This window comes from Drosophila tropicalis, unplaced genomic scaffold (assembly GCF_018151085.1).
Source record: "Drosophila tropicalis isolate 14030-0801.00 unplaced genomic scaffold, ASM1815108v1 contig_593, whole genome shotgun sequence".
NCBI lineage: Eukaryota > Metazoa > Arthropoda > Insecta > Diptera > Drosophilidae > Drosophila > Drosophila tropicalis.
Window position 1 is genome coordinate 19,243,759 of NW_027173070.1, and position 19,920 is coordinate 19,263,678.

General features: G+C 36.4%; 6 protein-coding genes across 6 annotated transcripts; 2 read left to right on the forward strand and 4 right to left on the reverse strand.

Annotated features, from left to right (window-relative positions):
* Positions 1-198: 198 nt before the first annotated feature.
* Positions 199-4,361, reverse strand: ytr (U4/U6.U5 small nuclear ribonucleoprotein 27 kDa protein yantar). Its single transcript, XM_068289969.1, has 3 exons — positions 4,203-4,361; positions 3,864-4,125; positions 199-1,800 (listed from the first exon to the last, which is right to left on the reverse strand). Exons 2-3 carry the CDS (start codon positions 4,046-4,048, stop codon positions 1,449-1,451), a joined length of 537 nt encoding a protein of 178 aa, XP_068146070.1. The 5' UTR covers positions 4,049-4,125; positions 4,203-4,361; the 3' UTR covers positions 199-1,448.
* Positions 2,536-3,595, reverse strand: eIF6 (eukaryotic translation initiation factor 6). The gene has a single exon (XM_068289967.1). It carries the CDS (start codon positions 3,362-3,364, stop codon positions 2,627-2,629), a length of 738 nt encoding a protein of 245 aa, XP_068146068.1. The 5' UTR covers positions 3,365-3,595; the 3' UTR covers positions 2,536-2,626.
* A 564-nt stretch (positions 4,362-4,925) lies between the features above and the next one.
* Positions 4,926-7,258, forward strand: Diap2 (Death-associated inhibitor of apoptosis 2). The gene is made up of 3 exons (XM_068288696.1): positions 4,926-5,460; positions 5,521-6,508; positions 6,610-7,258. Exons 1-3 carry the CDS (start codon positions 5,059-5,061, stop codon positions 6,693-6,695), a joined length of 1,476 nt encoding a protein of 491 aa, XP_068144797.1. The 5' UTR covers positions 4,926-5,058; the 3' UTR covers positions 6,696-7,258.
* Positions 7,259-7,816: 558 nt separating this feature from the next.
* On the forward strand, positions 7,817-13,318 carry tun (tungus). Its single transcript, XM_068289412.1, has 6 exons — positions 7,817-7,962; positions 8,342-8,787; positions 12,357-12,510; positions 12,575-12,723; positions 12,797-12,921; positions 13,000-13,318. The coding sequence occupies exons 2-6, from the start codon at positions 8,729-8,731 to the stop codon at positions 13,128-13,130; spliced, it is 618 nt and encodes a 205-aa protein (XP_068145513.1). The 5' UTR covers positions 7,817-7,962; positions 8,342-8,728; the 3' UTR covers positions 13,131-13,318.
* Positions 13,319-16,946: 3,628 nt separating this feature from the next.
* Positions 16,947-18,902, reverse strand: LOC137576148 (putative ATPase N2B). The gene is made up of 3 exons (XM_068289064.1): positions 18,361-18,902; positions 17,427-18,293; positions 16,947-17,369 (listed from the first exon to the last, which is right to left on the reverse strand). Exons 1-3 carry the CDS (start codon positions 18,784-18,786, stop codon positions 17,247-17,249), a joined length of 1,416 nt encoding a protein of 471 aa, XP_068145165.1. The 5' UTR covers positions 18,787-18,902; the 3' UTR covers positions 16,947-17,246.
* A 239-nt stretch (positions 18,903-19,141) lies between these two features.
* Positions 19,142-19,833, reverse strand: LOC137577912 (uncharacterized). Its single transcript, XM_068291502.1, has 2 exons — positions 19,656-19,833; positions 19,142-19,410 (listed from the first exon to the last, which is right to left on the reverse strand). The coding sequence occupies exons 1-2, from the start codon at positions 19,774-19,776 to the stop codon at positions 19,232-19,234; spliced, it is 300 nt and encodes a 99-aa protein (XP_068147603.1). The 5' UTR covers positions 19,777-19,833; the 3' UTR covers positions 19,142-19,231.
* Between the last annotated feature and the right edge of the window lie 87 nt (positions 19,834-19,920).

A 19,920-nucleotide genomic window follows, 5' to 3' on the forward strand; every position in this document is an offset into this window, starting at 1 on the left:
ATAAGGACGATGCCCGACTGTGGGACAAATTTCGTAAGTGGGACATCCAATTGTTATCATTCTTAACAATTTTTTAAACTGATTTTAAATGGGACTAAACCTGGCCTACAACATTAATCGGCCACTCGTCCGCATTATTATTATTAGTGCCTAACAAAAAAAAAAAAATCCAACCCTTTCCAAAAGATAAAATGATGGTTGTCTCTTTTTTCATTTCATTTATTTTCATACAAATTTCGTTTATTTGTGTTGTGGTTGTAATTGTTATAAATTCTTAAATTAAGAAAAAATCCCTGCAATTTTTGTTTAGTATATTGATAAGTTGTAATAATTACTAAGTGTGTGTGTGTATGTTGTTTGGCCAAATATGATTGAATTTTACATTTGTTTATAATGAGAACCAAAATGTTTTCAACTATTGCAGAAGTAGAAAAAAATATATTAACTGATTAATAATGACAATAATTATTAAAAGTTATGAAAATATAAAAATTAAAATTTTGATGATTTCATTTAAGTGAATTAACTGTGTTCATTTGTTGAACAAACAAAAAAATGTGTTATATAAATATTTGTATTGTTTTATAACAAATTCTCAACAAATTGCTATTGTTCTGTGGGGGTTGGGGGTGAGTGTGTGTATGGGGGATTAAGGTACTTGCGGTGTGTGTGTGTATAATTAATTTTTCTATATATATATAAAATATATATTTGATATATATTTGATTGGTTGTAAAAAGTTGTACTATTGCAGCGTATGGAGGATATTTGTGGGGTTTTTGGGATCAAGGAGATTTGGAAAAGGAGAAAGGATCTTAATGGGGAGAAGGAGTTTGGTTGTGTATGTATGTATGTTTTTTTAAATACTTTAAGTAATTGTCTGTGGAAATTTTGAATTTAGTTTGTTTGTTTTTTAGGCAGTTAATTCGTCAACGAAAACCATTTTGTAATTACTTTAAATATTTAAAAAGCAATTGAGAGTGCGTTTTTTTTGGGGGGGTTCGGTTCGGTTTGGTGTTTGGGGGATTATAAGGCGATGTGGGGTCCAAATGCAATTGAAATCAGTGAAATTTGATCGTCGATCGACCATTGATCGGAAAATTGTACGATTTCAATGACATTTGTTAACGCACTTTCGTTTTTTTTGTTGTTGGCTTAAACTACTAAATAACTTTATATGAGGTATATCTGTGTGTGTGTTTGAGTTTTGTGGATGATGGGAAATTTTGGTTTTTGGCAAATTTGTAAATTTTGTAAACCGGTCTATTGCATAAAATTGCAGGTTTGTTAAGTTGCCTTGATGCCCGCCACATGGCAAGGATGCGGCGCGGCTGCAAGCAACTTGGAAAAAAAACGTAGCAAACTAGTTGTAGTTGTTGTTGTTGATGATGTTGTGTGTGTGCAGTTGCAGTTGCAGTTGTTGCAGGAAACTGCTGGCACTGCTGCTGCTAGGCCACAAAATCAAGCGGCCGGTTAAAGCCACCCTTACGATTCATATACTGGCGATATTTTCGCTTAAGGATTACATGCACTTCTCCGACATTGTTACCCTCGACTTTCTTGTTCTTGGTCGTGTCGAACGTACAGAAACCCATTGTCTTCAGCATCTCAACCTCTTCCGGCGATTTACCCTCTAGATCAGCCTCATTAATGTGCGGACGATCCTCGGAACTAGCAGCTGCACCTCCCGATGCATTGTTGCGTGTGGCTCGCCTCGAAGTTGAGGGTCCAGAACTTGAGGAGCTGCCACCAGCACCACTTCCACCAGCACCTCCAGTTGTTCCTGGTCGTGAGCGAGATCTGTGAATGACATTAATGAAGAGAAAAGTTGATTGCATTTAAATGACAAATCAAATAACAAAACGAATTCCAATTATATGCAACTGGATCTAGGGCAGATTTTAAAAGGGGCCAAATTTAAAGATTTAATTAAGGAAATGTGACACCTCTTTTGATGCGACAACAAGAGAACCCAAGGACTAAAATAATAACAGACAGAAACTAGTTTTTTTTTTTTGTGTTAAGAACAAGAACGAATTTTAAAATGAAATCAATTTTGAAAAAATGATAATGAATATTGTCCCATGTTAATTTAACCATTATGTTTTGTTCAAAAATAAAATACCTACTTAATTTTTTTTTTTATGCTAGGGAGAGTCTTAAATAAAAGCTATGTGTTTGCATCATAAAGATTTTATATCGTTATCGGAGGTTATAAAATAATATTCAAATTCACAGGAACAACTAAAAGCTCGCTTTTAAAAGCTTTCTAGGACAAATATTTTGGTTAAAAATATTAATTTTTTAGTTTTTGAATAATTGAAATAGAATTTTTATGTTCCGCCCACCTTTTAAAATCGTGAAGCAGCCCTGTTATCTATCTTTTCCCAGACCATTATATGACTTAAATGTAAATGCTTTAAACTATCAGCATTCTGATTAGCCAAATTGTTTGGAAACAAATATTACTCATCATTCAATGAAATGGTTATAATTAAACAATTTATAAATATATTATGTGCGTGTGTGTGTGAGTTTGTTTTGGGGAATTAAGTTTAATTTGTTGTATTTCGCTCTTAAATGACATATTTATTTGATTCTATAAAAATTAAACACAAATAGAGTCTTAGGACATGTCCTCGATAAGGGCGGCACGCAGTTTTGTGGTCACTGTGGCCGGCTGGGCTTGATTTAGCTTAAAGACGCTCTCAATCACAGATATCTCGGTGGCTGTGGTATTCATGCCGACAAACGATATCCAGTCGTTGACCACCATGCCGGCTGCTAGAACCTCGCTGCCTCGATTCACAGTACCCGCTACAAGGGGCACTTGCAGAAGAGATGACAACTCATCCTGGTCCTGTATGCTCGTCTTGGGATGGACCATGCCACCCTGATTGCTGAGAACTGTATAGGAGCCGACCAACGTATTGTCGGCTATAGTCTGGCGAAAGACCTCCACATTGAGTACATCGCCGATGATTTCCTCTGTTTCCTTATCCAAATCTGGATGAACCAGAGCCACATAATCATTGCATGCAATTACATTGCCCAGAGCAGAGAGACGCTCCTCAACACGTTGGATTTTCACAGCATCCGGCAGAGTGTTACGCAAATGCTGCAGTTCCTCATCTGTGGTTGAATTGGGCACTAAAAGGCCATTTCGATTGCCAACGGTGAGCCGTCCAATAATTCGGCATCCACCGACATTTGCATGCACCACGGGTATAGTCTCCGCCAGCTCAGCCTCAAAGGAACTGTAGAAGGTCTCGGAGCCGCCAATGGCAACAAGACAATATGTGTTTGTCAGTTTGGTAAAGACGCCTATGTCGTCGTTATTCTCGAATTGCACGCGCAGCGCCATGTTTGTGGGTCTCAAAAATTTCGGTGTCTTCTTTAAGTTTTTTCTTTTTCTTCTTTAAATGCGACGATGCCTCAGCAGAACTATAGCTGAGATGCGACTTCCTTCGGAATTTATGTATGGAATATGTTGTATTTTGTGATGAAATTCTTTAACAATTTCACTTCACGTGGTAATTTGTGAGGCGGTAAAGCGATGCCGAATTGAGAGAGCGAAGTGTCAAAAAAAAAGCTCACACACACACACATACATAGTACCAGTGTTGTAAAGAACCTAAGCGAGTGTTAGTTAGCGCCTAAATACTTGGTTTTACATTTAACAAATTCATTTTACCCATTAGAATGGAATTAAAGGCTTGCTACGGCTTAGGGACCGTTTCATTTAAACCAAATTCAAAAGGTGACAAAAGGGGCGTCATTTTTGATATATAAATGTTAAAAATGTTTAAATAGTACATTTTATACTTAGCGTCGTCTTTGGTACACTACACTTTGTTATTCACCTAGAACGCCGTCCACGGTTTCTGTCCCGGCTTCGACTCCTGTCCCGCTCCCGATCCCGACGAGTGCCGCTGGTTCCACCGATGGCTCGTTCTCTGGAGCGGCGTTCGCGCCGTTTCTTTCTCTCTGTTCGCTCCTTTTCGCGCCTTCTGTGGGCCGGGGAGGCAGGACTTCGACTGCGACCCATATTTGTTTATATATTTTCTTATATAAATATTAAAGTAGTTTAGTTGTAAACGTTTACAAAAATTCCATACAAAATGCCTAAACGGGGGGTAGACAGAAAGGTTTAATTTAGAAACCTCCTCCATTACAATTTAGTTGCGAATTCGATGTCTCACCGATGCTCTGTGCAGTGTCTAACTTAAGTTGGTCGACACGCCGGCATTTGTTAGAATAAACACGCAAGACTTAAAAACTAAATAGAAAAACCGAAACGCGCGTTCCTCACAACCGCGACGCTGCCGCTGTAAATATAAAATAAAAAAAAATATCAAATACAAATAAGCAGTGTTGCCATTTTGGCTTCTTTTCGGCCAGATCTGGTTTATTTTCAAGAGCGATCCGGATAAAATTCGAAAATTGCGGATAACGAAAAATCTGGCTTTTTTAAGAATCGATGCAGCTAATTTTTAGCTTATTTAATTTTTAACTTTAGTTAGATTCCCAAAGACCGATTATTTGATACTTAGTCAGTCAGTCTAAAAACTATTAAAATCGTGAAAATATTTTAAAAATTAAAAAGAGCATCATTCCAATTTTTTGAGTTTTTGGGAATTCCTAAATACAATGAATTGTCACTACTCTCTTGGGAAAATTAAGCAACATTCAAATAATGAGACCGAGAGTCTGTCGCCAGTCTTATAGCAGATTTAATGTCTTTTAAATAATGTTTGATAATAAATGTTTGCTCTTTATTTTTCATAAATATGATATTTTGTTGATTTTTTACATCATCAAAAAAATTCAGATATTTTTTCAGCTATTTTTTCTGTAATTTAGCTTATTTTGGCTTGATTTTATTCTAATTCAGCTTATATTGTTGGGGGAAAACGGCAACACTGTGCAGTATATGTATGTGTCAACTTGTGAATGGATTTGTGACAAATATTATTATTTTGCTCTTGTTGAACTCGATTCAGAATTTAAAATTACATCATTTTTGAGTAGGAGAAAAAGTACCAAAAGCCAGCAACCATGACGGACCGTCACATGGAGCTAGAAAGTGAGCGCCTAGCTACATTTACGGAATGGCCATCAAATGCTCCCGTCACAGTAAGAGATTTGGTGGCAAGTGGATTTTTTGCCACAGGGAATTGGCTGGAGGTGGAATGTAATTGGTGTCATGTTCGAATCGATCAGTGGGAATACGGAGATCAGGTGGCAACCCGTCATGGAATTGTCTCTCCCATCTGCTCGATGGTTTTGGCGCCGAACCATTGTGGAAATGTGCCCATAGCCAGGAACGGCCAGCGCAGCGATACCGAAGGCAATAGCATCGTCGATGGGGGAGGCAACACACAGCAGCAAGAGCAAATTTTAGATCCACCCGATTTGCTTGTGGAAAAAAATCGATTAGATACATTCACAAATTGGCCGGTAAGTAGTCCTCAGATTTATGTAAGCAATCTAATTTCATAGAACACATCTTACTTATAGAATCCGAATATCACACCCCAATCCTTGGCTAGGGCGGGATTTTATTATTTAAATCACCTAGATCATGTAAAATGCGTATGGTGCCGCGGTGTAATATCCATGTGGGAGAAGAACGACAATGCTTTCGATGAGCATCGCCGTTTATTCCCCGATTGCCCGCGTGTTCAGATGGGACCACTTATTGAGTTTGCCGCTGGCAAGGACTTAAATGAGTTGGGTATACAACCTAGAAGTCGACCACAGCGTCCTAAATATGATACTTTAGAGGCTCGATTAAAAACATTCGATAATTGGCCAATTGCAAATATACAGGCACCTGAGGGTTTGGCTCAAGCAGGACTCTTTTACCAGAACATTGACGACCAAGTGCGATGCTTTCACTGTGACATTGGCCTAAGATCCTGGGAAAAGGAGGACGAGCCGTGGCATGAACATGCCAAATGGTCACCAAAATGCCAGTTTCTTCTTTTGGCCAAGGGTCCGAACTTTGTACACGAAGTAATCAACCCACCTGCCGTCAGTCAGATGGACACTCTAATGGTTGCGAATCCAGCTAAGGAAGCTGTAGCACTTGGTATCGATGGGGGAGTGGTGAGAAATGCCATACAACGTAGAGTATGCAATTCGGGCAGTCCCTTTGACACTTTAGAAGACCTACTCCAGGCGATATTCGATGAAGCTGGTGGTAATGGAACTGCACTAGAAGTGACAGAGCCTTTGGCACAAGCCCTACAGCCCTCTGCCACACCCGAGCCATCGGCGCCAATGTTGGTTGCAGATTCCATTCCGGTACCCACCACCAGCAAGGCAGCAGCGCAACAACAGAGTATCAAAAAGGAAAAGAAAGAGCCAACTGAACAGCTAGCCACTACCAACGGAAACAGTCTGTCCTTGGAGGAGGAGAATCGCCAACTGAAGGATGCTCGCTTGTGTAAAGTCTGCTTGGACAATGAGGTGGCAGTGGTATTTCTACCTTGCGGTCATTTGGGTAAGTAATCCACAATATATTGGTCTACAAAGTTCGTATATGCAATATACGAATGGCTATAAAGTGTTTGTAACTAAACTTGATCATTTTTGTCGCTTTAGTCACCTGCAATCAGTGTGCTCGTGTGGTTGAGTGCCCCTTATGCCGTACACCTATTAAGGGATATGTTCGAGCGTTTCTACCGTAAACCTGAACTTGTGGAGCAACATAATAGCTAGCTTTAGAAAAAGATTTTTACAACCTACGCGTATTCCATTGCATCAATTTTTGGTCTCCTCCCTTATCACATCACATACAATGCTTGATGCACCCAAAAATGGAATATACTCCTTAAGAATTTTGTCTACTAAGTACTTGTGTAACTACGACTAAGGTAATGGGCGATCGAGATAGTTAGACCCATGTGTTATTATGTGGCACCCATTAATTGTTTTTTTTTATTCTTTCGGTTATAGTAATTACATATTAATGCTAAGAGCTCTTGTCTGTTATCTCAAATATGTTAAAGTTTAAATTCGTTGCTTATATTTGTTTTGCTTTTAAAATGTTGATCTTTCGTAAAAGAATATATAGCTGAGTGCGTCTCGATTCGAATAGTTTCAAAGCCTGCGGCCTTGTCGTAGAACTATTTTCCTTGTCATTGTACCTACTATTTAAGAAAAAGTTTTGTTGACACTGTTTATGATGCCGCTGATAGTATGAAATGTACACAAAATCCAAATTACTAAAATATATAAATGTTAAACTAAATTTATCATACAAAGTGTTTGCTTTTGTTATTTTATAATCCCTAAACAATCTGAATCGTGGAATCGTTAAAATTTACCCAATTTGCTATGCAACACATTTTGAAAAGCAAATTGAAACCAGTGCTGTCCATGCTTGGCGAATTCAAACGTTGTTCTACACTGCCGGGAAAGCGTAAGCAAGTGTTGCCCAAACAAGCTAGAGATGTGTGATATTATAAAACTATCGTCACAATACAAAGGATATAACATAATATAAAAAGTGCAACAGGAATGCCTATTACCTTTGATAAAAAAAGATTTTCCCAACTTTTCAATTAATAAGTTTTTAGACTGAACCAAAAAAATTATCAGTAACTTGGCAGATCTACATATAACAAATGAAATATTACATTTCAAATTTAAAAAAAGCTCCACTAGTTAAGCAACAGACTTAAAAATACAAAAACTATTAACGTTGCAATAATTATAGCAGACTGTGTAGCAATAGATAGTAAAAGGGCGCATTTTTTATTTAATATAAATATCGGCTTATCGGTCCAGCCCTAGTGGAATTCCAAGAAATGGCAAAAGCGTGGAAATCTAAAGCGAAAAGCGGACACACACATACAGGACAGGAGGAAAGGAAAGAGGTCCTGTCTGTGCAACGGCAAAAGTAAACACACATCAAAAATCAAAGAAAGCGGAGGAAAAGTTTAATTATCCGAGGTATTTTATTCGAAAGCTTGAGTAAAAAATAAAAGAGGAATTTTAGTGATGCATAGCCATATTTACTACGTGAAGAAATATATCATTTTTTAAATGATTGTCAAAATATAAAAAAATACAAGAAATAAGGAAAAGTTAAGAAGAATAAGTTGCAAAAAAGTAAAGAGAAAAAAAAAAGGAAAAATACGGTACGACAATTCAGTTCGTTATATGCGCGTTTGTGTTAGTGTGAGTGTGTATCCTGTGATTGTGTATGTGTGCAGCATCAGCAGCATCCTGGAAACCGAAGAAGCAGCAACAACAGCAGCACAAAATCGAATAGGAATATAAAAACAAACCTATTCTGTTCCTCACTTCTCCCGCACATCGTCCTCTTTAGCAATCTTCAACTCCTGCCCATTACCGCCATTCGCCTCAGTGGGGCTGTCAACAATTTTCGCCATTGCTGTCAAGCATCAGGACATTATGGAATGCCGCTAAGGAGATGGAGAGGCCATCCCAGGAGTAAGCAGCAACTTGCATTCAATGCCAGGCATAGGCATAGGCCAACGTTGTCACCCAAAAGCCCATAGATATAGATACAGGCTCTGAGCATCATCATTATTATCATCAGCAGCAGTACGGCCGCCTCCTCTTCCCCCTCTCCGTTATGCAGTGAATGGCATCTGCATATAACCTAACCAAGTGACAAGAGTCTCACAAGTGCAACATCATCCCAACCCAAAGTAGTTTCTACTTTCCTCCAAGCCCAAGCGCAAGCATCAAGATGACCACAGACTTTTTGTTCCCCAAAATAGCGGATTGCTCCTATGTGTCCTGTTACTGGTGAGTAGCCTAAAAGACAGAACGCGCGTCCTAGCCCAAAGGCTATAGCAAAACAGCCACCAACAATGCGAACAGATGACAGAGGAATAGAACAGAGAACAGAGAGAGAGGCAGAGGCAAAGAATATACAACAAAACTTTTTCATTACACAAAATCATTTACACGGCATGACGTGCGGGAATATTAACACAAAGATAATCCCAAAGAGTGTGGTGCAACCAACAGGCTAGCAGGGGTAGTTGATGTCAAGAATTTTTTTTCGCTTGTGCGCTGAGCTGAGAAGGCGACTGGGAATGTCTAGAGTGACTTAATCGCAGTTGGTTTAGTTAAAATTTGTATTTATAAAAAAAAAATCTAACGGTACTCTGAATTATTTTATTTTCGGTCATAAATTTCGATTTTTCGACAGATTTTTAGGGCTTTTAAAGCCTTTATTAGAAAATGAAGATCAAAGAGTTAATTAGAACTTAGGTTTATTAAAGATTTTCTTAGTTGATTATATATGCTAAGTGATAAAATGGTCCGATCAAAACAAAACTCGATAAGGCGTTGTGATCCGAACAATTCAAAAAGTAAACTCGCCTATATTAATAACAAGTTGCCTTACCAAGTTTTATTCTAATATTTTTCAAACGGTAACGGTAACAGACAGATAGTAACACTTAACAATACAGACTTGACCTTTGATGCTGTTCAAAAAAGTGTTCTGTAATAATCCTTTATTTATGTTTGAGACTCGCCTCATTAACTGTAGTTAAACAAATTGCGTCATTTAGTTGGAGTTAATATCAAAAGGCTTCCAAATGATACAATGATTTATTCTTTTCCCCAAAGTATACTAAAGTCCTAGTTATGTATATTGCACCCATTTGACAGATAACTGACTGACTCATCGGCATATTGTCACGGCTATTCGTAGAAATGTACAATAAACATATAATTTTAATGTGTATATTTGTGCTTAAGATCGATAATACTACGAGTTGTTATAAATTGCCTACTCCACTTGGGTTTTAGACCCTTTTTGACACTGCCCTTGTGAATGATTAGCACTTACTTAGTTGATCCTGACAAGGACCATAGAAAATTTCTTGTTTTAATTATGTATATTTTATTTTTGTGCGTTATCTCTTTTGGCAACAACATTCGCTTCCCATACCCAACCCAAGGCAGCAAATTCCTCCACCTCCTGCCTGGATCTGAAGCACAGCGGGAAGCCGCCACCGACACCGACACCAACAACGCCATTGCCACCGCCAATGCCGACACTATATAGCTATAGAGCTATCCCAACCCACAGCCTGTTGTTGGTGGGTTGGTTCGTTGGTTGTATGTTTGTGGGTGATTTTCATTTATCCTGTGCTTATTTCGTCTTTTCGTGCTTCGCCTCTTAGGGAGGGCCTTGCTTCGCATTTAAATTCGCTCATTACTCACTTCACTCCGGCTCTGACTCCGATTTTGCCGCTGCGCAGCTCCAGAAATTAGGTCAAACGGTCATGTCTGCTAACAATTGGGTGTATGTATATATGCATGTATGTGTGTGCCGGTGTGTGTGTGTGTGAGATGGTCGTGGGTTGGGTGGAAGGAGAGTTCGCTACGTTTTTATTGCCACATGCGAGAGGCGCGTTTTGGCTATAAAACAAACCAGCAGCACCAACAACAACAAAAACGAAAGCGAAAATTAAACGAAATATTATGTACACACATACATATGTATGTATGTACATATGTACATACATACATACATATGTGTACACTCACACGCAGACATGCATATACATACATACATATATTTAAAAATGCTAATTGCACAAATGGCGGCGACAACATGTAGCAAGTTCTCACAATCGGCCCTCAACCCACACTTCTGTGTATACCCCCATCCCAACCACCTACTCCCAAGGAGCAATAGCAAATGGACTCCAAATGTCATAAAAAAAGAAAAAAATGGCGCCTACATTTTACATTATTCCGCAACCCGCAGGACATGTTCATTGATTAATACGGCAAATGCTTGCGCACTCACATTTGCTCTCAGATTCATCGTCATCGTCATCCACATCCACATCGTCATAATCATCCTCGTCTTCGTCTCATTCCAGTTAGGGAATTTTTGCAATGCGCGCGTCTTCCCTCATTCCCCAACGCTCCCCATGCCTCTTCACACACAGTCAGACAGCGCATGTGTATGTGTGTGTGTGTGAGTCAGACAGGACATTAAGGTGAACAGCCAGGTGTAGGAATTAGAGGAAAGGGACTAGCTATCATTCTCTGGCATTTGGCCATTAGGCGGCATCAGGATGCGGCATTATCCAACAACCTTTGATTACACTAACTAACAACAATTTTTTCAATAGCATCAAAGAAAAGTATCCTTTTTTTAGTATGTATGTCATAGCTAAGAAGTGTCGCGTTATTGCTATAAATTTTGCTATATTTCTTTACTTAGAATGTGTTGAGAATTCTCGGTTTTGGTATATGTAATTAGTTGAGATTTCCGTCTGAAAAAGTCTTCCCGGATTTGTTGTTGATAATTGCATGTTTGAAAGGCACGTTTTATATATATTTATATATATTGGAACTATCCCGAAATCTCAATCTCGTTAATATTTTTCGCCTATCCAGTGAGCCTTCAAGCCGAATCCTTATAATAACTGTTAGTGTTTAATGTTTACGAAGTAGAAAAATCCGTTTTTTAAATCATTTTGGAAATTAATGAAGGTTAAAAAAAACGATTTGTTATCAATTTTTGTTAAGTTACCTTACAATAGATAAGAGGACTAAGGGACACCTGTTTTCAAATATACTTCAGTAAAGGTAAGGTGTTTTCAAAAACAGAATTTGAGGAGTTGAGTGAGGAGGTTGGCCCTCAGCAAATCATTAATATTTGATAAACTCGATTTGAAAATTGATATCATTTGTGTGTTGTCTAGTGTTGTTATCAACTACCAGTTCAATCTCTGGCCAACCAAAAACCCATCATTAATAACCAGTCAAGTCACGACTTTTGACCGCGCCGCCACTTGAGTTTTTGTTGTTATCGTTGTTGTAACTGTTGATATGGCGAATTGTTGTTACCTTTGTTGGTGTTGCTGTTGTTCTGGCGTTGCCCTGATTTTAATGCTTCACTGGCATGCACCTGCCTACCACCATTTCCACCACAACCGCTAACACTCCATTCCGCATCCACCTCTTTCTGATGGCATAGCATGCATGCAAGCAACAATGTGTGGCAACTGAAATTGATTGGAATTTATTCGTAGAACCCGCCATTGCCGCCATTGCCCGCCTAACAAAATCGATTATTATAATTTAAACACTTGGTTTAGCTGGCCTGTTGCTGATTAAATTGAAAGATATAAAAAAACAAGTCAGACTCGGCCCCCAATTTCCCCTCTTTTCGTTTTCCCTTTGAATTTGACTTTGACATTTCGTGTTCTAGGCAAAACTATGCGAATGAAATAAAAATTTACAATTAAAATTTATAGGATGGGAAGAAATAAGATTAGAATTTATAGTTAACTTTTCTCCAACACATTTTAATGTACGTATTTTTTCTTCTATTTTAGCGAGGAGAACGTTTGGAAACTATGCGAACAGGTCAAGCGAACGCGACCTGAAGAACTAGCCAAGTGTTATGCCGTTTTCGTATCCAACGAAGGACGAACTGTGCCCCTATGGCGACAAAAGGCCGGACGCGGCGATGATCAAGTTGTGATATGGGTAAGACAATTTAGTGTAATCACTTTAACTTTGCAATTATATTTTCTCTTCCTTTTTTTCCTAGGACTATCATGTATTCTTTATGCACAATCCCTTGCCGAATAGATGTTTGGTATTCGACCTGGATACCACTCTACCATTTCCCACATATTTTCATAAATATGTCACAGAGACTTTCCGTTCCGATCTGGCCCTGCGACCGGAGCATCATAGGTGAGTTAGAAATGATCTCACAGCAAACTGAACTAATCGTATTTTCTTTGTTTCTCTCTTCCTGCATACATAGATTTTTCAGAGTTATACCCGCAGATACATATCTCATAGAGTTTTCATCGGATCGTCGTCATATGCGTCGACCGGATGGCAGCTGGATCAAGCCGCCGCCCTCATATCCACCTATTCTATCAAATAGTAACTATAATATCAATTAACATATCGTGAAAATCTGTTCAAATAATTAAACAATTGCATTTCTTCTGTTTTAATTAGCAAACACACACTGTCTGGGCGATTTTATATGCATGAGCGCCGGCAAGGGTCCTGGGGTTGTTTATAGTCTATCGGAGTTTGTGCACAACTTCTACAAAACACCTAATATGGTGGCGCAAAACAATAAATAAAGTAGATGATCTATGATCGAGGTTCAGCATCATCATTTATCGAAAATAGCTAACTCTAAATTAAAAATTGTACAATTTATTGTATTCTCGCTACAAAACTCATACCAGAGTTTAGTTTCAAGAAATACAATTAATTAACAATTGCATACATATACATGCATATATATATATATACATATACAATACACACATATATATATATAATATATATATATATATATTTATGATAATGTATTTTTGTATTCAGGTTAACAAGAAATTTCAAGTGAATGAAATCAAGCTAACTAATGCTAGCAGCTCTTCATTATCATTTGTATTTGAGAAATTCAATTCTTAAGAAAATGAAAAAAAAAAGCAAAACTCTAATTATACATTTTTTCTCCCGAGATGTAAGATTTTTATTCGTTACTCTTTAAATACTTTTGTGTACATTTAAAAAACAAACGCACCAATTACGAGTAAAAATTATAACCATAAACTTACATATTTATACAATTGAAACCAAAGCAAAAACAAAACTTTCTTAAGTGCATACATATACATACATAAACCTTCATATATATGTACATATGTATATACTATATATATATATATATATATATATATATATATATATATATATATATATATATATACAACTATATATGGAGTAACAAAAACTCTTTTCTGTAATTCAAAACACTTGGCTAAGCTAAAACGAGAAAAAGAAAGAACAAAAATGATACTGAGCCTAGCTAAAATCTATTACTAAACAATTACATTTATAGCTTGTTAACTTGTTTTATTGTAATTTGAAGTTCTACTTCTATAAACTTTGATATATGATCTATAGTATATAGTTAGTTTTTGTACAATTTGTATGCCCGAAACTGCTTCCGTATAATTCCCGCCCTCCTCTATTTTTAGGTCTGTCTTCAGTTTAGATTATCTCGCAAAAAAGTTTATTCAATATTTTTTCTCTTATTACTTGTGACATGCAAAGACTGATTCATTATACGCTCCACTGTAGCAGATCCAAACCCAAAAACAAATCCAGTCAAAAAAATCGGAAAATCGTAGAATGTATTCTACACCTTTTATCTGTTTGCTAGTTCAGTGTTTTATTTGTTTTTTGGTTTTTCAAAATCGCTTTTTAAGAGTATCCTACTTAATATGTTGACTATACTCGCATTTGTTTTCTTCCTTTGTATAAATCGATTTTTAATAAAACAAATTTTTTTTATTAGGTATATGAATGACATATGTATATATAAATATATATATATATATATATATATATATTTATAAAATGAGAAGAAAAAACAAAACAAAAACATAAGTAATGTATAATACATTAAATGCTGTGCAAAGTCTCAAAGTTAAACCTAAACTTTTTAATTATATAACTTTATAAAGCAAAAGAAACGAAACGATGCAAAATACTTTTTTCCAAACTTTTGAAGTCACTTGACTACATGCATACTTATCTATATATACATATACAGAGATATTCTAAGCACCCGATATTGAGTTCATATTTAACTCACTTTTCCTTTCAACTACCTAAATCAGTTCTCTATCTATTTTCCTAGAGAAATAACAAAGAGACACCAAAACATACCAAAATATAAATAAATGTGTAAAACAAATTAATATTATTGGGAGAGTAATCAACTCTGATTCGTAATTAGTTCAACAATCAAAGAAATTTTAATTTTTAATTTATCATGTATTAACATTTATTAATTGTAAAATGTAAAATGATTTTGCATTCTTATATTGCAGTTGACTAATATTCTATACAAATGCTAAAAAAATTGGGTTTTTTTTCATTCGAAAGTAATATCAGAGATGATAAAAGATAAGATAGACTCTTTATTGATTTTTTTTCTTATATCTACTGCAATTGTTTAATGTTTATTTGACCAGTGTAGTTTTGTACGAAAGTAGAAATTACGGAATCGGAGTTGAGAGCAAATCCCTGTATATGTAATGATTATTAATTATGCATAACGACTTTTTCTCTTCCAATTTTCTACTAAAAATCTACAACATGAATCGTATGATATAAACAGCATACATATACATATATGCAATAAAATATTATATTGGGCGTACACAAAAATTAAAGACAAAACCAAATGTTACAAATGGAAAATAAAATTATATAGTTAACTCTAAGCGTACAATTAAGTTTTTGCGCCAGCTTTTTAAATGTCTGCGCGTCTTTTTACTCTTTTTTATATAAGTATATGTATACATATATAATATATATATAAATATATCTATATATATATATATATGTATATGAAATAATGGTAATGACATTTACACATAATAGACCGATGCAGCCGGCGAACTTTCAACCAAATTAACTTTCCATGTGTGTGCGCTATTACTTACATACATTTATATGCATAGAAAGAGAGAAGGATCATAAATGAATATGTGTAGAAATAGTTTAGCTACATAGTACTTATGTATATAAGCTCAACTGTTTAGCAATCGGGAATATCTGATTCCTTGGACAAAATGCACTCTGTAGTTAGGAGAAATTCAATTCAAATCGAGTGGCAACGAGTAAAAGAGCGGAACACCATGGATTATAATAGAGCCCGACCACCTGGTCACATCCCCAAAAATCCATTACCATTTCCATTCTGTCCATTCAGGCCGTTCTTATGATTTCTTATAAATGAATTAGAAAACATTAAAAGTATATAACATCTTCAATTTACTCGAATATTTCGTGCACGCACGCTGCAATGGTTTCAAACAAAATTTCTAAATAAATACTACAATATCAATACCCATTTGCCCCTCCATTTGATTCCCTTCCTTGAAATCTATTCATCAAGAAATTTAATCGACTAAAAACTACAAAAATTTACACTTTATTGCTTTATTGGCCTAAGCCTTTTGTTACATTATACATATACATATATACATAATTATATGTATATATTTATCTATCTATCAATTATCTATCGTATCAATTGTATTTTTATTGTTATTGTAAAATATATTTGCAACTCCCTAGTAGATATTGCTAAAATACATAACAAATTACGACAAATATAATTGTTCTCTTGCAAAAAAAGAAACCAATAACAAATAATGTGAAGCGCTAAATGGAAAACGAAAATTTAATACCAAAATACAACTTAAATTAAAAATAACGATCAATAAAAATATTCTTGAATTGCATTTTAAACAATTCTCTATACGCTATTTGGGGTTATCGGTTAAAGAATTATGAACACTACATAAAGAAGCCCGATATCTTTTATTTTAAATGTGATGTACAAAATATATTATCTGGATTAGCGGCAGACAATCTCTCATAGATAAATTGGTAATAACAATTTTTGTAGTTTAAGTTTATTAAACTTAGGTGACTTTTGGGTGATACTCCGTAAATGAAACGATGCCATCTAAATATAATTCAACACGAGGCAATATTCTAATTCAAATAATTTCTGCTATGATGGTGTCCAATCCAAGTCGCCATTTGTAGGGAGTATTGGGTGAAAATATTGGCTCTACCTAAGGTAATAATCTAATTACATAGATTTTAATTAAAGCCGAATACACCTAGATCAAACAGCATCACGATTATGTCAATCATGAATTTAGCAACATCTTAGAGAAGTGACACAAGTTCAGTCTAACTGCCAAATGGAAAGTGATTGACGTTTACAAACAGTCAATTTATGCCTAAGAACGTATCTTGAGAATAATTGAGAACCTATAATAGCTGGTAGTATTCTAGATAAATAGTCAAATTAAAACGAATAACGTAGTCAAACATTAAATGAAAGATAGTTGAACTTTTTTCTCATTCCCAAAATTGGGAAAAAATCATGTTGAGCCATTTTTAATACTTTTCACTTAAAATAACACCAAAAATACTTAAGTATCTTAGCATTTCTATACATTGATGATAAATAAAAAGTTTTTGGCTAAGCCACACAAATATCATTTCATTGAACCATAGATAACAATTAGTATAGGAAATTTTTGAATTGAAGAATTAACATTCTTTTGACTACGACACGAGGTAGCGAGAAATTTTGTTATTTATGCTAATTAAACTATATTATTGCTGTTACTCAGGTCCACTAAAGGCTGCTGATCTCATCGATGTTTTGCCCATTGCTCCCAATATTCGCGTTTCTGCATTTCGTATAATCTGGATATGGTTCGTTCAAAGGCAAACAGTTCCTCCTCGCCGGTAAATACACTCGATTTAGAGGCATGCTGGATAGGAATATAATGATAATAATTAATGGCAAATATAATTTTACACAAGCTCACCGATCCGTGCTTAATTTTTAGATCATCCATAAGAACACGATCCGTATCAGAAATGTTTGTAGAAGAGTCGGTGAAGTCAAAAAGCTCATCTAAGGGCTTATCAGCCGATATAACGACACGGACTCGGTTATCATACAGAGTATCAATAAGGGTGATAAATCGACGAATCTGTGATTTGATATTTAGATTCAACTGTGGTACATCTCGGATAAGGACGGTGTGAAAAAATTGTGAAATTTGCAGGTAATCGCTACCTGCCAACGGTCTATCACAGAGCTCATCAAAACTGCTATCGAGTACCTGTCCGCAAGTCCGTTGAAATGTCAAATCTCGTCCGAAATGGGTAATTGTGCGTGGCCGTATAATATCATTTTCTTCCGCACACAATATCTTAAACATGCGATTCATACTGCCCTCTGCGTCCGTTTTGCCCTTGACAAAATAATTTGTGTCCCCTGATTGGGCAATGCGACGGTAGTCAATCGAATCCAATCTGACCAGCTGGCAACGGCGCTGCAGCATGGCAATAAAGGGCAGAAAGTTGACACGCTGCAAACCATTTTTATATAGATCCTCTGCATGACGATTGCTGGTGGCTACTATAACAATCCCCCGGCGGAACAAATGAGTAAAAAGACGCTTTAGAACCATGGCATCTGCTATGTCAGTTACTTGGAATTCGTCAAAACAGATGAGCCAAGACTCGCGGGCTATAATATCCGCCACAGGTTTTGTGGGATCAAATGGGGCGGGCTTCTCTGAGTTAAAAGCCCGATCGATGGGCCCTTGGCGCTCCTTGGCCTCATGGATGCGGGAATGGACACTCGTCATGAATGCGGTAAAATGAACACGTTGCTTCCGATCAATCTATTAATTAACATTTCCCTGTTAATGTTTATGTATCTCCATTTAGTCAAACAAATATTAGACTTACATCAGTGCAGCAGTCATAGAATAAATCCATTAATGTAGTCTTGCCCACACCAACACTGCCATATATGTATAGACCCTGGGGAGCATGGCTACCTGCATTTAAGTCATCTGCCACATCGTCATCTTGCTCTTTTCTGCTACCAAAGAGAGACTTAAAGAATCCTCCTGCACCACTACCCGGCTCTACAGTAGTTGGTTTATAGCCTTTGATACGTTTAAATAGCGCATCCAATTGCTTCATGGTTTCCTTCTGTTTGGGATCCGTCTGAAGTTGGCCAGCACTAACGCGTTTCTCGTACTCCGCCAGAGGACTTAAATGACGATATCGGCGGCTGGTTGTAATTGGACTAGCCGACAGTTCCTCAAAGAGGACCTTTCCCCGCCGCGTGGAGCATCGCAGGGCCACCAAGAGATGACAATTCAGCATCGTTGGTCCTTCACAAATCTGCCCTTCCTTACTATTACCCAATAAATAATGGCTATTGCCATCAACTTGAACTTAACAACTATTATGTAAAAAAAAAACAGAATGCTTTTGGCTCACTGGGGCCCTCTATATTTACAAAGTCTCAACGAACGGTCACATTGTGTAAATAGTGTGGCCAGATTCTAAAGGTATTTCGAACTTGAAATTTGATTTTAAAATATCAATAGTTACTTCAAAATTTAATCATACCTAAGTAAAATTGATCGAAATTAAAAACAATTTTCAGTTGGTTCTATACCGTGAAAATACTTAGCGAAATTACTAAGGTCATTTGTACTAACTTTAACTCGTGAAATTTGATCTCTTCTAATCATCAACGTTTACCCATAACGTCATTTTGAAATAATTTATTGAAATTGATAAGATCAATGAAGCGAAACTTAAATTAAGTTGGACACAGTGTCTGTAAACTTAAACTACATGTATTAGTATTGACATGATTGTTATCTATAATAATATTGGATGAGGAAGGCCACAAAAGCGTCATTAGCACAAGACAGTAACCGGGAAGAACTGCAAATGTGGCGTAGAGAAGCAAGGAAAGACAGCTTGCAAACAGAGTATCTGAAAATACATAAATTCCGTTACTATTTTTATGATTTGTTGTACTTAAAATATTTCCACCGTGAATAAGGACAAGGTGCACCGTCTGACTAACTGTGTCTAAGAATGGCCGGCATGATAAGATATCGATGAGTATAGACCATTGTCTATACTTACATTTAAGACACAAATATTTTTGTACATATCTACATACATACATAAATATATAAATCTAATCTTGGGGAACACTGTCACTTATTACTTACGGCAAAAGACTTTCTCCCATGGCTCACAAATTGCAATCTGTGTATTTAACTCGTAAAGATTAAAAAGCCATTTCACATTTTTTTTCAATTTTGAAAACTTCTCTACCAAAATGGCGTACATAACTAAAAAAAAAATAGCACCAAACGCCGATTAATAATAACTGTCTATATGGTTCGATTGTGCTGAAAGAACTAACGCAATGGGGTGACTGTGCACCCGCAACTACCAAAAGAACTAACCCAATGGTCTGACCCGGCCCAACCT